This window comes from Suricata suricatta, chromosome 17, assembly GCF_006229205.1.
Source record: "Suricata suricatta isolate VVHF042 chromosome 17, meerkat_22Aug2017_6uvM2_HiC, whole genome shotgun sequence".
In the NCBI taxonomy this organism is placed as follows: domain Eukaryota; kingdom Metazoa; phylum Chordata; class Mammalia; order Carnivora; family Herpestidae; genus Suricata; species Suricata suricatta.
Window position 1 is genome coordinate 4,141,666 of NC_043716.1, and position 17,389 is coordinate 4,159,054.

Here is a 17,389-nt window from a genome sequence, read left to right on the forward strand (position 1 = left end):
CCCTGCTTGGGGTCCTGCAAAGGGTTTTCAGGCTGACTGGACGGGTCGAGAGGCCCTTTCCTCCAAGCAGCCGACAAGCAGCTTGGGGCTGTGGGTGACACAGGGTTGACCGCGGGGGCGGGGGGGGGGGGTGGCCCGGCTTCACACGCTCTCACCTTGGTGTGGCCAAACCTATACTGCTCGAAGTCCACGTCGATGGAGCCCAGAAGCTTCTCAGAAGCGTTTTTGCTATCGATAAACTGCCCTTCGGGGATGGCGCTGGCGTTGAGGATCCGGTAGCTGAGGAGGGAGAGAGGTTGATCAGATACCAGCTGGCAGCTGGGGTGGGGAGGGTCTGGGGTGAAGGGCCGCTGGTCGCACAGAGCTGGGAGGCTCTTCCCTTCATGCACGTTCGTCTCTGCACAGGCCCAGGGGCCGGAGAGCCCTGCCAGGGTCCTGCCCAGTCGTTCAGTGATGACCCAGGTAGAAAGGCCATGCCTTCCCCTGAGGAAAGGCAGACTCCGAGAGCCACCAAGGTTTAGGTGACAGGAGTCTGCAAGCAGCTGGCTGGTCATACCTAGCATCTATGGGTCTTCATCGGTGAGAGGGTGGGTGGCGACTTCCACTGAGGGACGTTTCCTGAGTGGATTCATTTCCCAAGGAACACCCCATGCTTGAGAAGGGCCTTCTAGAAACCTCCTGCTCCAGCCTCAGGAGGAGACGGAATATCGTAGTCTGGCAGAGGGGGAATTGAGGGGTCCGTTCTAGACAACAGGCCGTGGCAGGAGAGAGAAGCCGACCCCTCGCTGGGCATCCAGCGGGACATTTGCTTTCAGGAGAAATGGTTCTTATTTGACATAAAAGAACCTTGAAATCAACTGTGACTCGCAGACCCCTGGGCCTCCTACTTCCAGAGCGTTCCCTCCCTTCCTCTGCTCCAGACAAAGCCTGACTTGACCTGTGGGCCCAGATGGCAGCAGGGTGGAGAGTGCTGGTGGGACTCACCCGGGGACGACTGATCCCCCATCTCCGCCCCCTCCCAGGGGACATCGGGGATGTCTGGAGACACTTTTGATGGCCACAGTCCGGGGGGGTGTGCTTTGCTACCAACACGGGAGGGAGAGGCCAGGGGTGCTGCTAAAGTCCTACGACACAGGCAGCCCCAACAACGCAGGATTATCTAGCCCCGGATGTCAACAGTGCAGGAGTGGAGAGACCCTGGCCTGGAGGGTGGGGGCACGGCCTGTGCGACCATTTGGGGCTGGCCCCCCTCGCTTTGGGATTAGATCATCCTCCAGCTAAAGACGGAGCTCACGGAAACCCTGGGAGGTGTGGGCTCGCCCAGCACCCAGCCCGAGGAGCGCCTGCGGGGAATACACAAAGTGCCCTCAAAAGGAGACAGAGGCCACGTCCGGTGACCTACCGCTGCTTGAAGTCCGCGTACAGGATCCGGCTGGGGAACCCTTTCCTGCAAATCCGGATGCCTTCGAGGACCCCATTGCAGCGCAGCTGGTGCATGACCAAGTAGTGGTCCATCACGCCTGGGAGAGGAAGGTGGAGGGGGGGCATGTCGGCGGCTTCCTTGGTGTCTTCAATGGTCTGGCCACCACGAGACGCGCCAGCACACCCAGACTTGCGTGGAAGGATCAGTGCCAGCTCTAGGACAGCGGGGCTGGGAGTGGCTGGAGACTACCTACAGCGTCACAGTGGAAATGATCCCGACCTCCTGGGGACACTTAAGCACCTCATCACTGTGGGGTTAGCCTTGAGTCTGTAGCTGGGCTCCAAGGGAAGGCAGAAGGGGTGTGGGGACCCCTTAGACTTCCCATTGGGGAACTTCTCTACTCCAGGACAGGATGTACACTCTTACTTCAGAGGGACAGAGAAAGAGAGACAGCTGTGGTAGAGGGTGCAGGGAGTTGAATGCAGGGTATGAGCTCTGGGAAGGAAGGGGAACCACCAAAGCTGGGTGGAAGAGGAGGGGCCATAGGAAGAAGCCCCCCAGTGGGGATGCTCTTGGGTTCAGGCGCCAATCAAATGGGGACTGAGAAAATTCTATACTGGGGCTGGGTGAGGGGTTAGGAGCAGCATCGTGGCTGCATAATGGCTTTTCCTTGTGGGTTCCCTAAGTTGCTGGGGAAGGGGGTAGCTAGAGTTGTCTTTAGTGAACCTTCTGGAAACTTCTAGAAGGCCCACACGTTTCCCTGGCTGCTGGGTGAAGAGAGGACTGTTCGTTTATGCAGTTTTGAAGGTTCTGCTAGAGCTGTGCTGTCCGACACAATAGTTTCTGGCCGCGTGTAGTTATTTAAACTCCGTAAAACAAGCACATTCATTTCCTTAGCTGCGAGAGCCTCATGTCACATTCCCAGCGGCTGCCATATCGGGCAGCGCAAACGTGAACATGTCTGTCATTCCAGAAGGTTCTACTGGACAGTGGTTCTCGTGAGGAAGGAGTGGTTAAGACCAGGGAGAACTGCATCAGACACTCAGAGGGGCTCTCGGGTGAGCGGAGCTTAGGGGTCCCCTGGTCCAGTTCCCGGCATTTCCCAGATGAGGACTCGGAGGGGCTCAGATGCCGGCTGCACCGTTTGCTAGCTGTGTGAACTGGGGTTTCTGTGCCCCCACGTCCTGATAGGGGAGGGCCCTGCCGGGTAGTCGCGGAGCTGAGCCTGGACCCCTCCTCCTCAGGGGCCCCCGCTTTTGCCACAGGCTCAGAATAAGGTTGACTTCTGGCCGGGCTCTCCCTGTCTCTCCCCACCCAGGCAGAGTCGGTCTCTGGAAGGCCCACAAAGAGAATCTTCTTCGCCCTCTGACCCACGTGCAAGCCGTCTTATCAAGTCCACCGACTATTGCTTTATCTTTCTCATGGTTCTGTTGCTAAAGACTTTGCTCTCTGTCCCTCATTCATCACCTTCATCTCACCTTTTCCCTCGGTCTCAGCTCTGTGGGCCATTGTGCGAATCACGTTTCTTATGCTCTGTGTGTTGTGAGGCTTTGGCGTCTTGGGCCTTGTGGACCCCGAGAGGCTGCCCTTCCCAGAGCTGGCCGGCTCCTCGGATGACTGACTGCTCCCCGCGAGCACCCATCTCACACCCACGCCAACCACCCCGAAGCCCGCACGCCCCCAGCCAGTGCCTCATCAGGCTTCCACACTCAGTCCGGGTACCAGGCGCCCTGGCAGCCCGCACACCCTGGGCCCACGGAGATGACCCACACTAGCCAATCCTAGCTGCTCACCCTGCTCGCCGCCCATTCCTCCCCAGACGCTCGCCTCGCTCCCCTTGGGAGAGCCGCTACGAGGCACCAAGTGTGCCCGAGGGAGGGAGAAGCGGTTTGTGGCTTGATCAGGGACCGCGGGTGCAGTCCCAGCTCTGGACGCCCCGCAGCAGGCATGTAAATCTCCTGCAGTCGCGGGGCGCCTGGGTGGCTCAGTTGGTTAAGCGTCCAACTTTGGCTCAGGTCATGATCTCGCGGTTCGTGGGTTTGAGTCCCGTGTTGGGCTCTGTGCGGACAGCTCAGAGCCTGGAGCCTGTCTTCCAATTCTGCGTCTCCCTTTCTCTCTGGCCCTCCCCTTCTCACACTGTCTCTCTCTCTCAAAAATAAATAAAACATTAAAAACATTTTTTAAATGTTTAAAAAAACCCCAAAACAACAACAACAAACAAATAATACAATTATAATACAATCATTAACATGATAATATAATAATTATTAACATGATAAAATTATTCCCCACAGTGTTATTATTGCTCTTATGATTATCATCATACATGATCTTATCATCATAATTCATCTCATAATTACAATTCCAACAACTGTTACTGTTATGACTGACAGCTGGCATCTACTGACTGGTCACAACGTGCTTGGCCCCAGTGAACATGCTTGACATCAAATTATCATTACAACCCTCTAAGACAGGTTATTATTATTTCTTTAAATAAATTTTCTATGTTTATTTATTTTTGAGAGACTGAGAGCGTGAGCAGGGGAGGGGCAGAGAGAGAGGGAGACACAGAATTGGAAGCAGACTCCAGGCTCTGAGCTGTCAGCACAGAGCCCGACACGGGGCTCGAACCCACGAACTGTGAGATCATGCCCTGAGCCGAAGTTGGACGCTTAATCAACTGAGCCCCAGGTTATTATTTTTTTAAACCTTATTTAGTTATTTTGAGAGACAGTGTGTGAACAGGGGAGGGGCGGAGAGGGAGAGATTCCCACTGTCAGTGCAGAGCCGGACACAGGGCTCAGTCCCACGAGCCGTGAGATCACCACCAGAGCCGAAACCAAGAGTCGGACACTTAACCAACTGAGCCACCGAGGCACCCCAAGGCAGGCTGAGGGAACCACTATTTACGAAGCTTACAAGCACTCATCAGATAAGCGAACAGCTAACTAAGTGACTGCACGCAGACAATGCCACTCTGCTCCCCATGGTCTGGCCCTGAAAGCTGAAGGCTGAGGACACGGGACTAGCCGGTGAAGCTGGGACTCCCTTCTTCAGCCTCCGAATCCCTCTGCTCGTGCGTCACGCTGAGGCAGGACAGTCACTCACGTCTGGGACAGACACCTTGGCTCTACCCAGGCTGGCTCAGGGCCCCAAGTGTGTTCTCTCCATGACAAAGGACCCTAAGCTACCCCTACCCTCTAAGGATAGAGTGGATCTGGGCTTGAGCGATGGTGAAGGGCCTACGGTACCGCACAGCTTTCTAGACCTACAGTTCTCAGTTTTCCCATCTGTAAAATGGAGAGAGTTTTGAGCAAAAGAAATGATGAAGTGGCTGGATACAACAGAGGCTCAGAAAACATGTAGGTGCTGCCGTCCTAACTGTGAAAGACCCAAGACGCAGGGGGCGTCTTTGGGGGAAAGGGAGCTGTAGAACCTTAACGAAAGACCTGGAGCCAGTGTGCCCCTGCACATGCATTCCCTACTTTGGATCTGACCTCAGAGGAGGGGTTGCCGGATACAGTAAAGGATGCCAAGCTGAATTTGAACTTCAGATATGGTCAATCATTTCTTAGTGTAAGTATATCCCACATATGGCGTGGGTCATACTTACACTAAGAATTTTTCATGGTTCATGTGAAATTCAAATCTAACAGGGAAGCTGGTATTTTTATTTGCTAAATCCAGCCATCTTACTTTGTAGACACCACTGAAGAGCCATAAAGGCTAGATGAGGCTTTCCTGGGGGGAAGCACACACGTGCATGCATGCCCGCACACAGAGGTCCGCATACATTTCAGGGGGTCCTGTTCCGACGGATTCTGACTCACCAGGAGTCTTGGTCTCGTTGGGAATCAGGCATCGCACAAAGTGAGGGTGGGTGCTCCTTAAGTTGGTCATCAGTTTGTTTAAATTTTCCTGGGACACAAATCAGAGCAAGCACCTTGAACTTAGCAAATGCCATTTCACTGAGCAGAGAAACGAGAGGATGTGGAACTGGTCAGAATACAAACCCTGAAGACAGCCGACACAGTCTGGAAAGAGGAGCCCTTCTTCTTCCCGCCCTTCTTGCTGCCCCCGGAGTCACCTGGAGGGACACAGACGGTGTCAGATCCAGCCCTGAGGACACGGCGGCCTCACCCCCCCCCACCAGATTTATTGAGATACAACTTTCAGATGTAGGACAAAATGACTTGATACATGGTATATACATATATATGTGTGTAAAAAATTTTAAATCTTTATTTATTTTTGAGAGAGAGGAAGAGATAGAGTGCGTGCAGGGGAGAGGCAGAGGGAGAGGGGGCCGCAGAATCCAAAGCAGGCTCCAGGCTCTGAGCTGTCAGCACAGAGCCTGATGCAGGGCTGGAACTCACGAACTGTGAGATCATAACCTGAGCCAAAGTCAGACGTTTAACTCACTGAGCCACCCAGGCGCCCCTCTAAGTAACTTTTAAATATGTAATACAGGGGCGCCTGGGTGGCTCAGTCGGTTACGTGTCCAGCTTTGGCTCAGGCCATGAACTTGCAGTTCATGAGTTTGAGCCCTGCATCAGGCTCTGTGCTCACAGCTGGGAATCTGAAGCCTACTTTGGATTCTGTGTCTCCCTCTCTGTTCCTTCCCTGCTTATACTGTTTCTCTTTCTCTCTCTCAAAAATAAAGAATAAAAAAGTTTAAATATGCAACACGGTATTGCTAACTACAGTCAGCACACAGTACTTTGTGTCCCAGAACTTACCTTATAACTGAAGTTTTCATGTTATATCCTAGAACTTATTTGTCTCATAACAGGAAGTCTGCACCTTTTGACACTTTCACCCAAGTGCCCCCCCCACCTCTGACAACCACTAGTCTGATCTCTGTTTCCATGAGTTTGTTTGTTTGTTTGTTTGTTTGTTTTTTAGAATCCACATATAAGTGGCATTGTACAGGATTTGTTTTTCTTTGTCTGACTTATTTCACTTAGCATTATGCCCTCAAGATCTACCCATGGGGGGCACCTGGGTGGCTCGGTCAGTTAAGCATCTGACTCTTGACTTCGGTCAGGTCATTGCTGGGGTTGAGCCATGCATCAGGCTCTGAGCTGACAGTGCCAAGCCTGCTTGGGACGGTCACTCCCCTCTCTCTGTCCCTCTCTTGCTCATACTCTCTCTCTCTCTCTCTCTCAAAATAAATAAACTTAAAAAAATAAAAATAAGTAACGTACTGACACATGCCATGACACAGACCAACGCTGACACCAGAGACAATATACTGTAAGATTCCAGTTACATGAAATGAGCAGAATAGGCAGATCCTAGAGACAGAAAGTAGATTTGTGCTTGCCGGGACCTCGTGAAGGGACTGATGAATTAGAGGTTCTTGAGTGGGGTAGTGTGGATGGTTGCACACCCCATAAATATACGAAAAACCACTGAATTTTCCAAAGGGTAGACTGTATGGCACGTGAATTGTACCTCAATTTTTTAAAAAAGTGTTTCTTTATTTAAGTAATCTCTACACCCAACCTGGGGCCCAAACTCATGACTCAAAGCTCAAGAGTCTCATGCTCCCCCAGTGAGCCAGCCAACCGCCTCATCTCAATTTTGAAAAGCTATTTAAAAATGTGGTATTGGTGAGTGCTTGGGTGGCTCAGTCAGTTAAATGCTGGACTTCAGCTCAGGTCGTGATCTCTTGGTTGTGGATTCGATCCCCGTGTCGGGCTCTGTGTTGAATGCTCAGAGCCTGAAGCCTGCTTCTGATTCTGTGTCTCCCTCTCTCTGACCTGGCCTGCTCACACTCTGTCTCTCTCTCTCTCTCTCTCTCTCTCTCAAAGATAAATAAACACTCAGGCTCCTGGGTGGCTCAGTCGGTTAAGCGTCCAACTTTGGCTCAGGTCATAATCTCAAGGTTTGTGGGTTTGAGCCCCGCGTTGGGCTCTGTGCTGACAACTCAGAGCCTGGAGCCTGTCTGTCAATTCTGTGTCTCCCTCTCTCTCTGACCCTCCCCCGCTCACACTGTCTCTCTCTCTCTCTTTCTCAAAAATAAATAAAACATTAAAAAATAAATAAACATTAAAAACAATTTTTTTAAATGTGGCATTGGCTATTTTGTTCCCTGAGAGGTCCTGGGTACCTCCATAGCACTCAGTCTCTTACAAAAGAGGAAGAATAAGAGAGAGACACTTAGAGATCAGAGGCGGTACATGCAGCGCTGTCTGAGGCTCACAGCTGACTACCGGGTCTTCAGCAGCTGCTCTGGGTCATGAGCCTCCCACGTGGCGGTGGGGGAGCCTCACCTGTTTCTGCACCGGCGTAGTTGGAGAAGAGGAAGGACAGCAGCTTCAGCGAGGACTTCTGGTACAGCCCGACCACGGTCTCGTTCAGCGGGTCCTTGTTCTTGTCCAGCCAGCCAGCAATGTTGTAGTCCACGGTGCCAGCGTAGTGCACCAGTGAGAAGTGGGCCTCGGCCTTGCCTTTGGCAGGCTTGGGCTTCTGGAAGTTGTTGGACTTGCCCAGGTGCTGGTCATACAGCTTGTTCTTGAAGGAGGTGTCCGTGGCCTTGGGGAACATGCACTCCTCCTCCAGGATGGAGAAGATGCCCATGGGCTGAAAGGAGAACGAACCACATCTCAGTGTTTATTGAATGGCACATTTCCATGACTCCGTCGACTGCAGGAGCCAAACAACTTCTTTGGTGCTACCAAGTCATGGCTCAGAGCCTTGCCAGGTAAGCGCTGTGAGAGCAAGGTGCAACAACAGAATGGCATCAGCCACGGAGTACATGCTTAATGAATGCTTGGTGAACAAGAGAGCATGGAAAGAGATTGTATGTGTTTATTATAAAAGTAGCTCACTTTTAGCGATTGGTTTACCCCCAGAAAAGAAAAGTTACGTGCCTAAACAGAACATACTTTGAGTTATACTTAGACTATAATATTTGGACATCTCAGTAGCTACTTTAGAAAGATAAAATGATTCCAACATGTGCTCAAGATGCTATGGGAATTCCTTTTTTTTAAATTTATTTTTTATTAAAATTTTTTAACATTTATTTATTTTTGAGAGACAGAGCATAAGTAGGAGTGGAGCAGAAAGAGAGGGAAACACAGAATTCAAAGCAGTCTCCAGGCTCTGAGCTGTCAGAGGGGGCTCAAACCTATGAACTGTGAGATCATGATCTGAGCTGAAGTCAGATGCTCAACCAACTGAGTCACCCAGGTGCCCCCCCCCAACTTTTTATTAAAATTTATTTGTTTATTTTGAGAGAGAAAGAGACAATGCAAGTTGGGGAGGGGGAGAGAGAGAGAGGGAAAGAGAGAATCCCAAGCAGGCTCCACGCTGTCAGTGCAGAACCTGAATTGGGGCTCAAACTCATGATCCATGAGATTGTGACCTGAGCCAAAATCAAGAGTCACAAGCTCAGTCAACTAAGCCTTCCAAGAGCACCCTTTCCTTTTTTTTTTTTAAGTTGATGTCCTCTGCTATTTTTATAATAACATGGTTCCAAGAAGTCCTCACATTCTTGGGGAGAACTGAGCCCTTGGATCTTAACCACCTACGTACCCATGTCTGAATTACGAATGCTTTCCAAACACTTACTCTTCCTGTGCTAGGGGACCCAGCTCTCTGAAAGCTGGAAGAGCAGGGTTAGGGTCACCACTGAATTAGCAGGGAAGAGTGACAGCAAAGATGTGGTGGTCCCAACCAAGGAGGAGCTGTCCCTGGGGAGCACCTCAGTTTCTCTACCTTCTCGATGAGCTCGATGCAGGCAGCCAGGTCCATCCCGAAGTCAATGAATTCCCACTCGATGCCCTCCTTCTTGTACTCCTCCTGCTCCAGCACGAACATGTGGTGGTTGAAGAATTGCTGCAGCTTCTCGTTGGTGAAGTTGATGCACAGCTGCTCCAGGCTGTTGAACTAGGGGGATGCGAACACCAAAGAGCTCGAGTGAGTTTGGAAAACCCAGTGTGGATTCCGCAGAGCAGGCACGAGTGCAAGGGCCTAAATGAGGCTGTTGATTCCAGCGACTCACGTCAAAGATCTCGAAGCCGGCGATGTCCAGCACCCCAATGAAGTACTGCCTGGGCTGCTTGGTGTCCAGCTGCTGGTTGATGCGGGTGACCATCCACAGGAACATCTTCTCGTAGACGGCCTTGGCCAGAGCGCCCACCGCGTTGGTCACCTTGAAGAAAGACCACTTGCTCACCCCTCAAATTCATGTTTATATGGTTGTATTAAGTTGAAGCATGAACCTAATGACATCTTCATGGTCAAAAGCTGTTGGAGATTGGCAATTCCATAGAGTCCAACCTAATATTAAGTATATTTTTTTAAAAGTTTATTTATTTTAGAGAGAGGGAGAGATAGAGGGACTGAGCGCACAAGTCAAGGAGGGACAGAGAAAGAGAGACAGAATCCCAAGCAGGCTCCATGCCATCAGTGCACAGTGCACTGCTGGGTTCAAACTCATGAGCCATGAGATCATGACCAGAGCCAGGATCAAGAGTCAGATGCTTAACCAACTGTGCCACCCAGGTGCCCCTATTAAATATAAATTTTTTTAACGTTTATTCATTTTCAAGAGACAGAGACAGAGTGCAAGTGGTTGCAGGGCAAAGAGAGAGAGGGAGACACAGAATCCGAAGCAGGCTCCAGGCTCTGAGCCATCAGCACAGAGCCCGATGTGAGGCTTAAACCCATAAACTGTGAGATCATGACCTGAACTGAAGTTGAACACTTAACCGACTGAGCCAGCCATGTGCCCTTCCCCCACCACTAAATAGTTCTTAAAGTGTTTGCTCTCTTAGGATATTCCCCTTTCTCTGAAGACCATCCCGTTTACAAAGATAGCTTTCTAATAACCTTTCCAACGACACTGACCACATGTAATTGAACCACAAGGGGACATCTGATAAAGTTGTTTATACAAAGTGTCTCTCGGGGAATTTGGAACTGGAATCAAAGACACTGGCCTCACTCTCAGTCTCCCAATTACCTTGGGAGCTTCGGGGTTGCTGTGGGTAGGAGGGGCGGAGAGCTTCACTGCCTGGCGAGGACACAGGAGAGGAGAGCAAAGACAGCCTCCGGAGCCCCAGGGAAGGAGCTTCACAGGGGCTGTCTGTCTCCAGAGGACCTCCAGTTCCTGGCTCCCGGCCTCCATGGTGCCTAATGGCACTCCTTGATTTACATTCCTTGAGCTAGCCAGCTTGGGGCATAAGAATAAAATTCCCTGTAATGCTGAAGTCAATTGCATATCTATTTCTGATATCTTCAACTGAGAGAGTGCCAAGATGACAGTTAATGTTTATTTATTTTTGAGAGAGAAAGACAAACAGAATGCGAGAGGGTGAGGGGCAGAAAGAGAGGGAGACACAGAGTCAGAAGCAGGTTCCAGGCTGTGAGCCTGACGCAGGGCTCGAACCCACGAATTGTGAGATCATGACCTGAGCCGAAGCCGGAAGCTTAACCCACCAACCGAGCCACCCAGGGGCCCCTAAGATGATGGTTAAAATAGCAAGATAAGCGAGTCAGCTGAACTCAGGGCATCTCCGTTACCTGCTGGACATTTTGTCCTTTAGTGACGTACTCATTCCCGACCTTCACCCTCGGACAGCACAGGCCCTTCAGCATTTCTGCGGAGTTCAGGCCCATCAGGTATCCGGCTTTGTCAGCGACTGGAGAAAAGGGGAGACAGTGTCACACAGAAACAGCAGCTACTGACGGGGCCTCCCGGAAATGCTTCCTATAATCCTTTCTTTTTTTGTGTGTTTCTATTTAAATGCTTATTTATTTATTTTGAGAAAGAGAGAGAGAGAGAGAGAGAGAGAGCGAGCTCTAAGGGGTAAGGGGCAGAGAGACAGGGAGAGAGAATCCCGAGCAGGCTCCACGCTCACGGCTCATGGGCTGGATCCCCGAGTTGGGCTCTGTGCTGACAGCTTGGAGCCGGGAGCCTGCTATGGATTCTGTGTCTCCCTCTCCCTCTGCCCCTCTCCCGCTCGCACTCTCTCTCAAAAATAAATAATGAACATTGAAAAATTTTAAAAAAGATAGTTACATAGTCATATTGGAGTCTGATAATCCAGCAACACGGTGGATGACTACAGGAGGCACTGTTTGGACGTGTACGTTAAGCACCTTCATCATTTATGTGAGCTCACAGCTGAGAGAGAAGTACGAACCGTAGCCCCAACCTTCGTGTGTGGGCAGAGGGTCGAGAGCAGCCGAGGGCTGGCCATTTCACATAGCTCACTGGGGGCTCAGCCGGCCTGGGAATTGCCTGGGCTGCCCGTCCTGAGCTCGTCGGAAGGTCAAGGAATGGTGCTCCCCTCGAGGCAGCCCCTTCTTGGCTCGGACCATCACCTTATTGCTGGCTCGGGAGACGAGCTCATAAAAACCCAGGACGGTATTTTAAGTATTTAATAAGAGGCCAAATGGATGCTTTCCTCTCTGCTCCAACGGTCCCTTTTTGCTGCATTAGCTGGAGGGTATAGTTATTGTGCTAGTCACTTAAAATGACACGCCTGGGGTCAGACAGGCATCACGTCCTGCTCACTTCACCTTCAGAGCAGCTTGGCTCTCCGTGTTGGGGATAGTACAGAGGCAGAGAGCGTGGGCTCTGGACCCAGACACCCATTTGGGTTTTGCTTTCTTCTCACTCGATTAAGTCACACGAATCTCCCCTCCTGCATGGTGCGTCTGTGGTTGCTGGTGCCTATCGCCTACGTGCTAAGCCATTTATCTCGGCATGAATTCAAGGCCTTTGCAAACTGAGGCCAAAATAACTACTTTTTATTTCCCGAGTCTTACAATTGCACACAGCCTCTTCTGTAGCCAACGTGACCACTCTGCTATTTATTCCTTCTGCTATTAACATTCCTTCTCCAGCTCCTTGATCATCGTGTTTCCTCTGGCCGGACTGTCCTTTGTCCCATAACACCTTTCAGAAGGCAGGAAGCAGGGGGTACAGCGTGGAGGAGGTCCTGTGGCTGTGAGCCTCTCCTGCTGCCCTCTGCTCTGTTTCCAGGAGGGGGATGGGAAATCATCCAGGGGAGAGTCATGGAGCACACAGAGATGTGCACACCAGTCCATGGCTCGGGGTTCAAGTTCAACAGACGTCAGAGTGGAATAAATGTAACTAGAGGAGGAAAACTCCTCGTCTTGTCTTGGGCTCAGGAGCTTGTCAGCTGTGTGCTGACATCAATCACGGTGCACACAGAGAGAAGGCGAAGTTCACACAACCTTATCCTCCTAGAAGCGTCTGCCCTGATATAGCAGGTGAGCTGTGATAGTGAGCGGCAGTGGTGTGGATGGTGATCATTCATTTCCAAGAATGACGTCTGTTGCTTTTCAAGGATTCTCCACATGAGATCCTTGACAGAGTCAGTGGACTTCCCCAGAGCAAGTACAATGAGCTTTGGACGCCCCAATCTCCGGGTGTGTGATTCCCGGGGAGCAGCTCTTGGGATGAACCTGAAGCTCTGTCATGGGGCCCCTCCCGCACAGGCACGCAGGTGCCAGGCCAGGGGCCCAGACATGGTTACCTTCTGTGCCGTCCGGCTCCGCCTGCTCTTCTCGCTGCTTCTGCTTGAACTTCATGTTCCCATAATGCATCACGGCGCCCGTCAGCTTGTAGATCCCGACTTTCTCCTCTGAGCTGAAGCCCAGAATGTCAATGGCGTTCTGGAAGTTAGAAAAAGGACAGTTGTCACAGAGACTCTGTTTTCCCTGGTGAAGACCTCTCCCTTTCTGTACAGCCCGTGAGATGGCATCTGCCCAAAGTGGTGGGTGGCAGGTGGGCTGTGTTAAGTTAGGGGTTAAAAGCCATTTTTTTGTGGTGCTTGGGTTGCTCTGTCAGTTAAACGTCTTCCTCTGGATTTTAACTCAGGTCATGATCTGAGGGTTTGTGAGTTTGAACCCTGCATCGGGCTCTGCATTGACAATGGGGAGTCTGCTTAGGATTCTCTCTCTCCCTTTCTCTCTGCCCCTCCCCTGCTTGTTCTCTCTCCCTCTCAAAAAAAAGTATATATATATATATATATACATACATACATATATATATATACACATATATATATATATATACACACACACATACATATATATATATAATTTAAAATCCATTTCTTTAACACGTTTATGTGGGAGGGTGGAGATTATGGGAAGAAAATGTAAATAGTCCATAAGAACTGATTTGAATCCTTCACCACTGTATGTAGATTTGGGGCTGTTCTCTGGTCAAGGCCATTGGGAACCATTGTGTGATAGCAGGAGAAGGAATCATGGAGAGTGTTTGACAAATAGTGTCCAACAGCTTGAGAGCCCGGCATCGTAAACCAGGAATTCTGGTGTTTGGGATTGAGTCAATATGGCGTGCCAGGCTACTAGAGTTGTAAGGGGCGGGCACGGAAGAGAATGCCATCATTTTTCAAATAAGAAAGGGGCAAACTTTTGCAGAGGCCATCTGTGCTAGGCACAGGGTTAGGCACCATCCATATGTCATCTCATGAAGTCGCTAGGAGAACCTTCTAGGTGTACAGATCTTTCCAAAGTTCCAGGTGAGATCTGAGGTTCTAAAAGGGTAAGTGACTTGCCCCAAGTGACACAGGCAGGATGGGATAAAACTGGGGCTGGAGCAAGAGCCGGGTCACTTCAGAGCCTACACCAGGTGCTGGTTGGTTTTAAGGCCACTTGGCCTGTCTTCTACCACAAAGACTTAAACTAGAAAATCCTTGTCTGGGGTGTATGTATTGACTCTGCAGCAGGGCCTTGTAGCCTGAGCCCAAGCAACCCCCACTGGTGGACTTGACATGTCTGGGCGTGTCTGGTGAGCTGGAAGGTCAGCGTCATCAGGGATGGTGCCGAACAATGAGGCGGTCTTGGGGTGGTGCTCCCTTTGGGAGAGGGAGAGCCCACGCCAGGAGCCGACCTCCAGGGCGAGAGATTCCGAGGCCATGATGGCCGCCTTGTCTCCACATCCCACCCCATCAGATGCATATCTGTGTCCTAGAAAGGGGTCACTGTAGGTTAAGAGAGAAAGCCTTTAAATTAAACTGTGAAAGGAACCAGGTGAAAGTGTTACTGTCCAGGGAGCCTCTTGGGGAATGCGGTCCCTTGGAGGGAGCAATGCCTTCCGCATCGCCCAGGAGAAGCTCCATGAGAGGGATGAGCAATGCCTGACTGCTGGGCACCTATGGGGAGGACCTGAGACATCTTTGGTGACTTTAAGGATTACCTAAGGGGCGCCTGGGTGGCTCAGTCAGTTGAACATCGACTTCGGTTTGGGTCAGAATCTCACAGCTCATGGGTTCAAGCCCCACGTCAGGCTCTGTGCTGACAGCTCAGAGCCTGGAGCCTGTCTTGGCTTCTGTATCTCCCCCTCTCTCTGCCCCTCCCTCGCTCATGCTCCGTCTCTCTGTCTCTGTCTCTCTCTCTCAAAAGAATAAATAAACATTAAAAAATTGCAATTAATTAAAAAAAGATGCAAGTCCTGGGGTTGGGAAGATCTGGCTTCAAACGCTCTGACATTTATGAGCAAATTGTGTGGTTTCCCCCCTAAGACTCCCTTACACCTTTGTGAATTGGAGGTAATAGTCATATCTATATGGGCGGGGGGGTGGGACTTAAACAAGATAACTCAGACAAAGTCTTTCCCTCAGTTCCCAGCTCATGTAAATGCTCAATGCACTTAGTTACTATTATTCTAGTTACTAACCTTGGAAACGATTCCCAAAGCTAACGGCCAGGGGGTGGGAGGCTGATGGGTGCGCTAAGGATGTGGTAGCTGAACGTGAGTCTGGGCGGGCAGGTAGCCTGAGGCGTGGAGTGTCTGCTGCAGACTGGGTTCTTTTTCCTGCTTCACACTTGGCTGTGTCTTAAAATTTTTTCTTAAAGAACTGTGCAGATGGTTTTGTAACCTGAGAAGTTCCCACAAAACCTTTCAAAACCTTTTATGTGCAAAAATCTACTCGAGTGCTGGAGGATGGAACGGAAGTCCTGCTGGGGAGAACGTTCCGGATCCCCCATGGGGTCTTCTGAGGTGGTGCTGGGCGGGGAGGGGTGCAATCTGGACGAATTGTCGCGACATCTTGATCCCTGAGATCTTGGGTCTGGTCACCTAGCATCCCCGGGGCCCGTGTCTCATTAGATCGCTAGGATGCCTCTCTGCTCACAAGGCCAGCAGTTCCACGCTGAAAGAAAGGAGGAAGGAAAGAAAGAAGATGCTTACGTCCGTCGCCAGGAGCTCCTCACTGTCGTCGATGCTGGCCACGGTGACCTCTCCTTGGCTCACGAAGGGGAAGTCAAAGGGATTGGTTGAAATGAGGAGCAAGTCTGTGAAACACGAATCAGGCCCCGTCAGCATCTCGCGCACCTGTACGCTGGGTGTTTTCCAAACGTGACTGACTCAGGTGAGGGAGCAGGAACCCCCAAGAGCTTACCGATTAGTTCTGGCTTCTTGTTTGACATGATTTGGTAAAAAATGTGATAGCTTCTCTCACTGGACAACTGAAATGTCACTCTGGATTTTTCTAAGAGATCTAAGGTAACAGGAAATCATGTGATTTCACGTTCCCGGGAGGTGCCTCTGTGGCCAAAGCCCGCAGTGCCCAGCGGGGTGCCCTGGACTCACAGGTTTCAATGTCCGCAGATGCCAGCTTTCCCGTGGCTCCGAAATGAATCCGAATGAACTTCCCCTGTCCAGCGGCAGGTGGACAAACATCATGGTTATCTCGTTTATATGGTACCATGGCTGGCTTTCGCTGGGCGCTACCAGCCATGGGTGGGAGGTGTAGGGTCACGGAGAAAGTGATGCCAGACGCAGAGGACTTGCCTCTTCTCTGCCTGGCATCCCGTGTCCCCATGCTGGGTCTGCCAAGACTGAGAGAGTTCTACCCAAAGCATCTGGCCCTGTTCCTCCAGCTCTGGGGACACCTGCAGCCCCTCTCTCTAACTTCTGCTTCAGGCCACCTCACTGTAGACTGTCCCCTTGGTTTTTAACCTGCTCTCTGGTACCCAGACTCCCAAACACTCTTTGATGGGACTCTTTGGACTGTCTTGCGGACCTCCCTTTTCCATTCTGAGACTTCTTCCTTTGGTTTTCCTTACTGCTTACTATAGTCAAACCTAGCTCCCAGCTCAGGCCGGGCTCTCTGGCTCCCCAAACACACATTCAGAGTCTGAGTTCTCTCCCTTTTGAGGGGAGGCGAGATGTGAAATTTTACAAGTGATTGGTCTCTACCACTCCATGAGCAAATTTGAGGGCAGAAATGTTGCCTTGCTTATTCACCCATAGTCAGGAATGTAGTCATTACTCAGTAATATTCTCAATGTTTTCTTCTCTTATTTTGAGCTTATTTATTTATTTATTTTGAGAGAGGGAGAGAGAGAATCTCAAGCAGTCTCCATGCTGTCAGTGTAGAGCCCCATGTGGGGCTCGATCCCACGAACTGTGAGATGGTGATCTGAGCCAATACCAAGAGTTAGATGCTTAACCGACTGAGCCACCCGGGTGCCCTGATATATTTTTATGAATGAAGCCTGAGAAGAGTTGGTGTGGGGTCAGGGGAGGTATGTGTGAACTGTAGGTGTTGGTCTTCCATATTGTCAGCTGCTCAGTGGGAGGTGAGGGAAGTTTTTGTCTGCAGATGTTTGGTGGGTGGGTAGAAGGAAGACAGAATCACCAGGGTGATCATGACTACTGGGTCAGGGCTAAGAGGAGAGACCTAAGGACTAAGTAAATGGGAGTGGCCCTGGTAGCTGTCTAAAGGCATTGTCTTTCTCCTAGAAATAACTGACTTGCTGCCAATATATGTACCATATCTCTGCTGTGTAACACGCACCCAGATCCCCTATAAGCAGGAGCTTTTTAGCTGTGTGGAGAAGACAGATGTGCAAATTGGCAATGCGCAGAGGACCCAGGGAAAGAAAGCAAGAAAGGTCAGGGCTCATTGCCGCAGTCCTTGATGGCTACATCTACTTTCTCAT

At 50.7% G+C, this 17,389-nt stretch overlaps 1 protein-coding gene across 1 annotated transcript in view; it reads right to left on the minus strand.

Annotated features, from left to right (window-relative positions):
* Nucleotides 1-17,389, minus strand: part of LOC115281862 (myosin-13) — a 50,680-nt gene that overhangs the window by 26,810 nt on the left and 6,481 nt on the right. The window contains exons 7-18 of the mRNA XM_029927515.1: nt 16,035-16,098; nt 15,844-15,942; nt 15,633-15,736; nt 12,949-13,087; nt 10,964-11,082; nt 9,441-9,590; nt 9,155-9,325; nt 7,705-8,014; nt 5,440-5,513; nt 5,257-5,344; nt 1,403-1,520; nt 156-279 (exon numbers count right to left, since the gene is read on the minus strand). Coding sequence (XP_029783375.1) covers nt 156-279; nt 1,403-1,520; nt 5,257-5,344; nt 5,440-5,513; nt 7,705-8,014; nt 9,155-9,325; nt 9,441-9,590; nt 10,964-11,082; nt 12,949-13,087; nt 15,633-15,736; nt 15,844-15,942; nt 16,035-16,098 — 1,560 coding nt within the window. The remainder of the gene's footprint in view (nt 1-155; nt 280-1,402; nt 1,521-5,256; nt 5,345-5,439; nt 5,514-7,704; nt 8,015-9,154; nt 9,326-9,440; nt 9,591-10,963; nt 11,083-12,948; nt 13,088-15,632; nt 15,737-15,843; nt 15,943-16,034; nt 16,099-17,389) is intronic.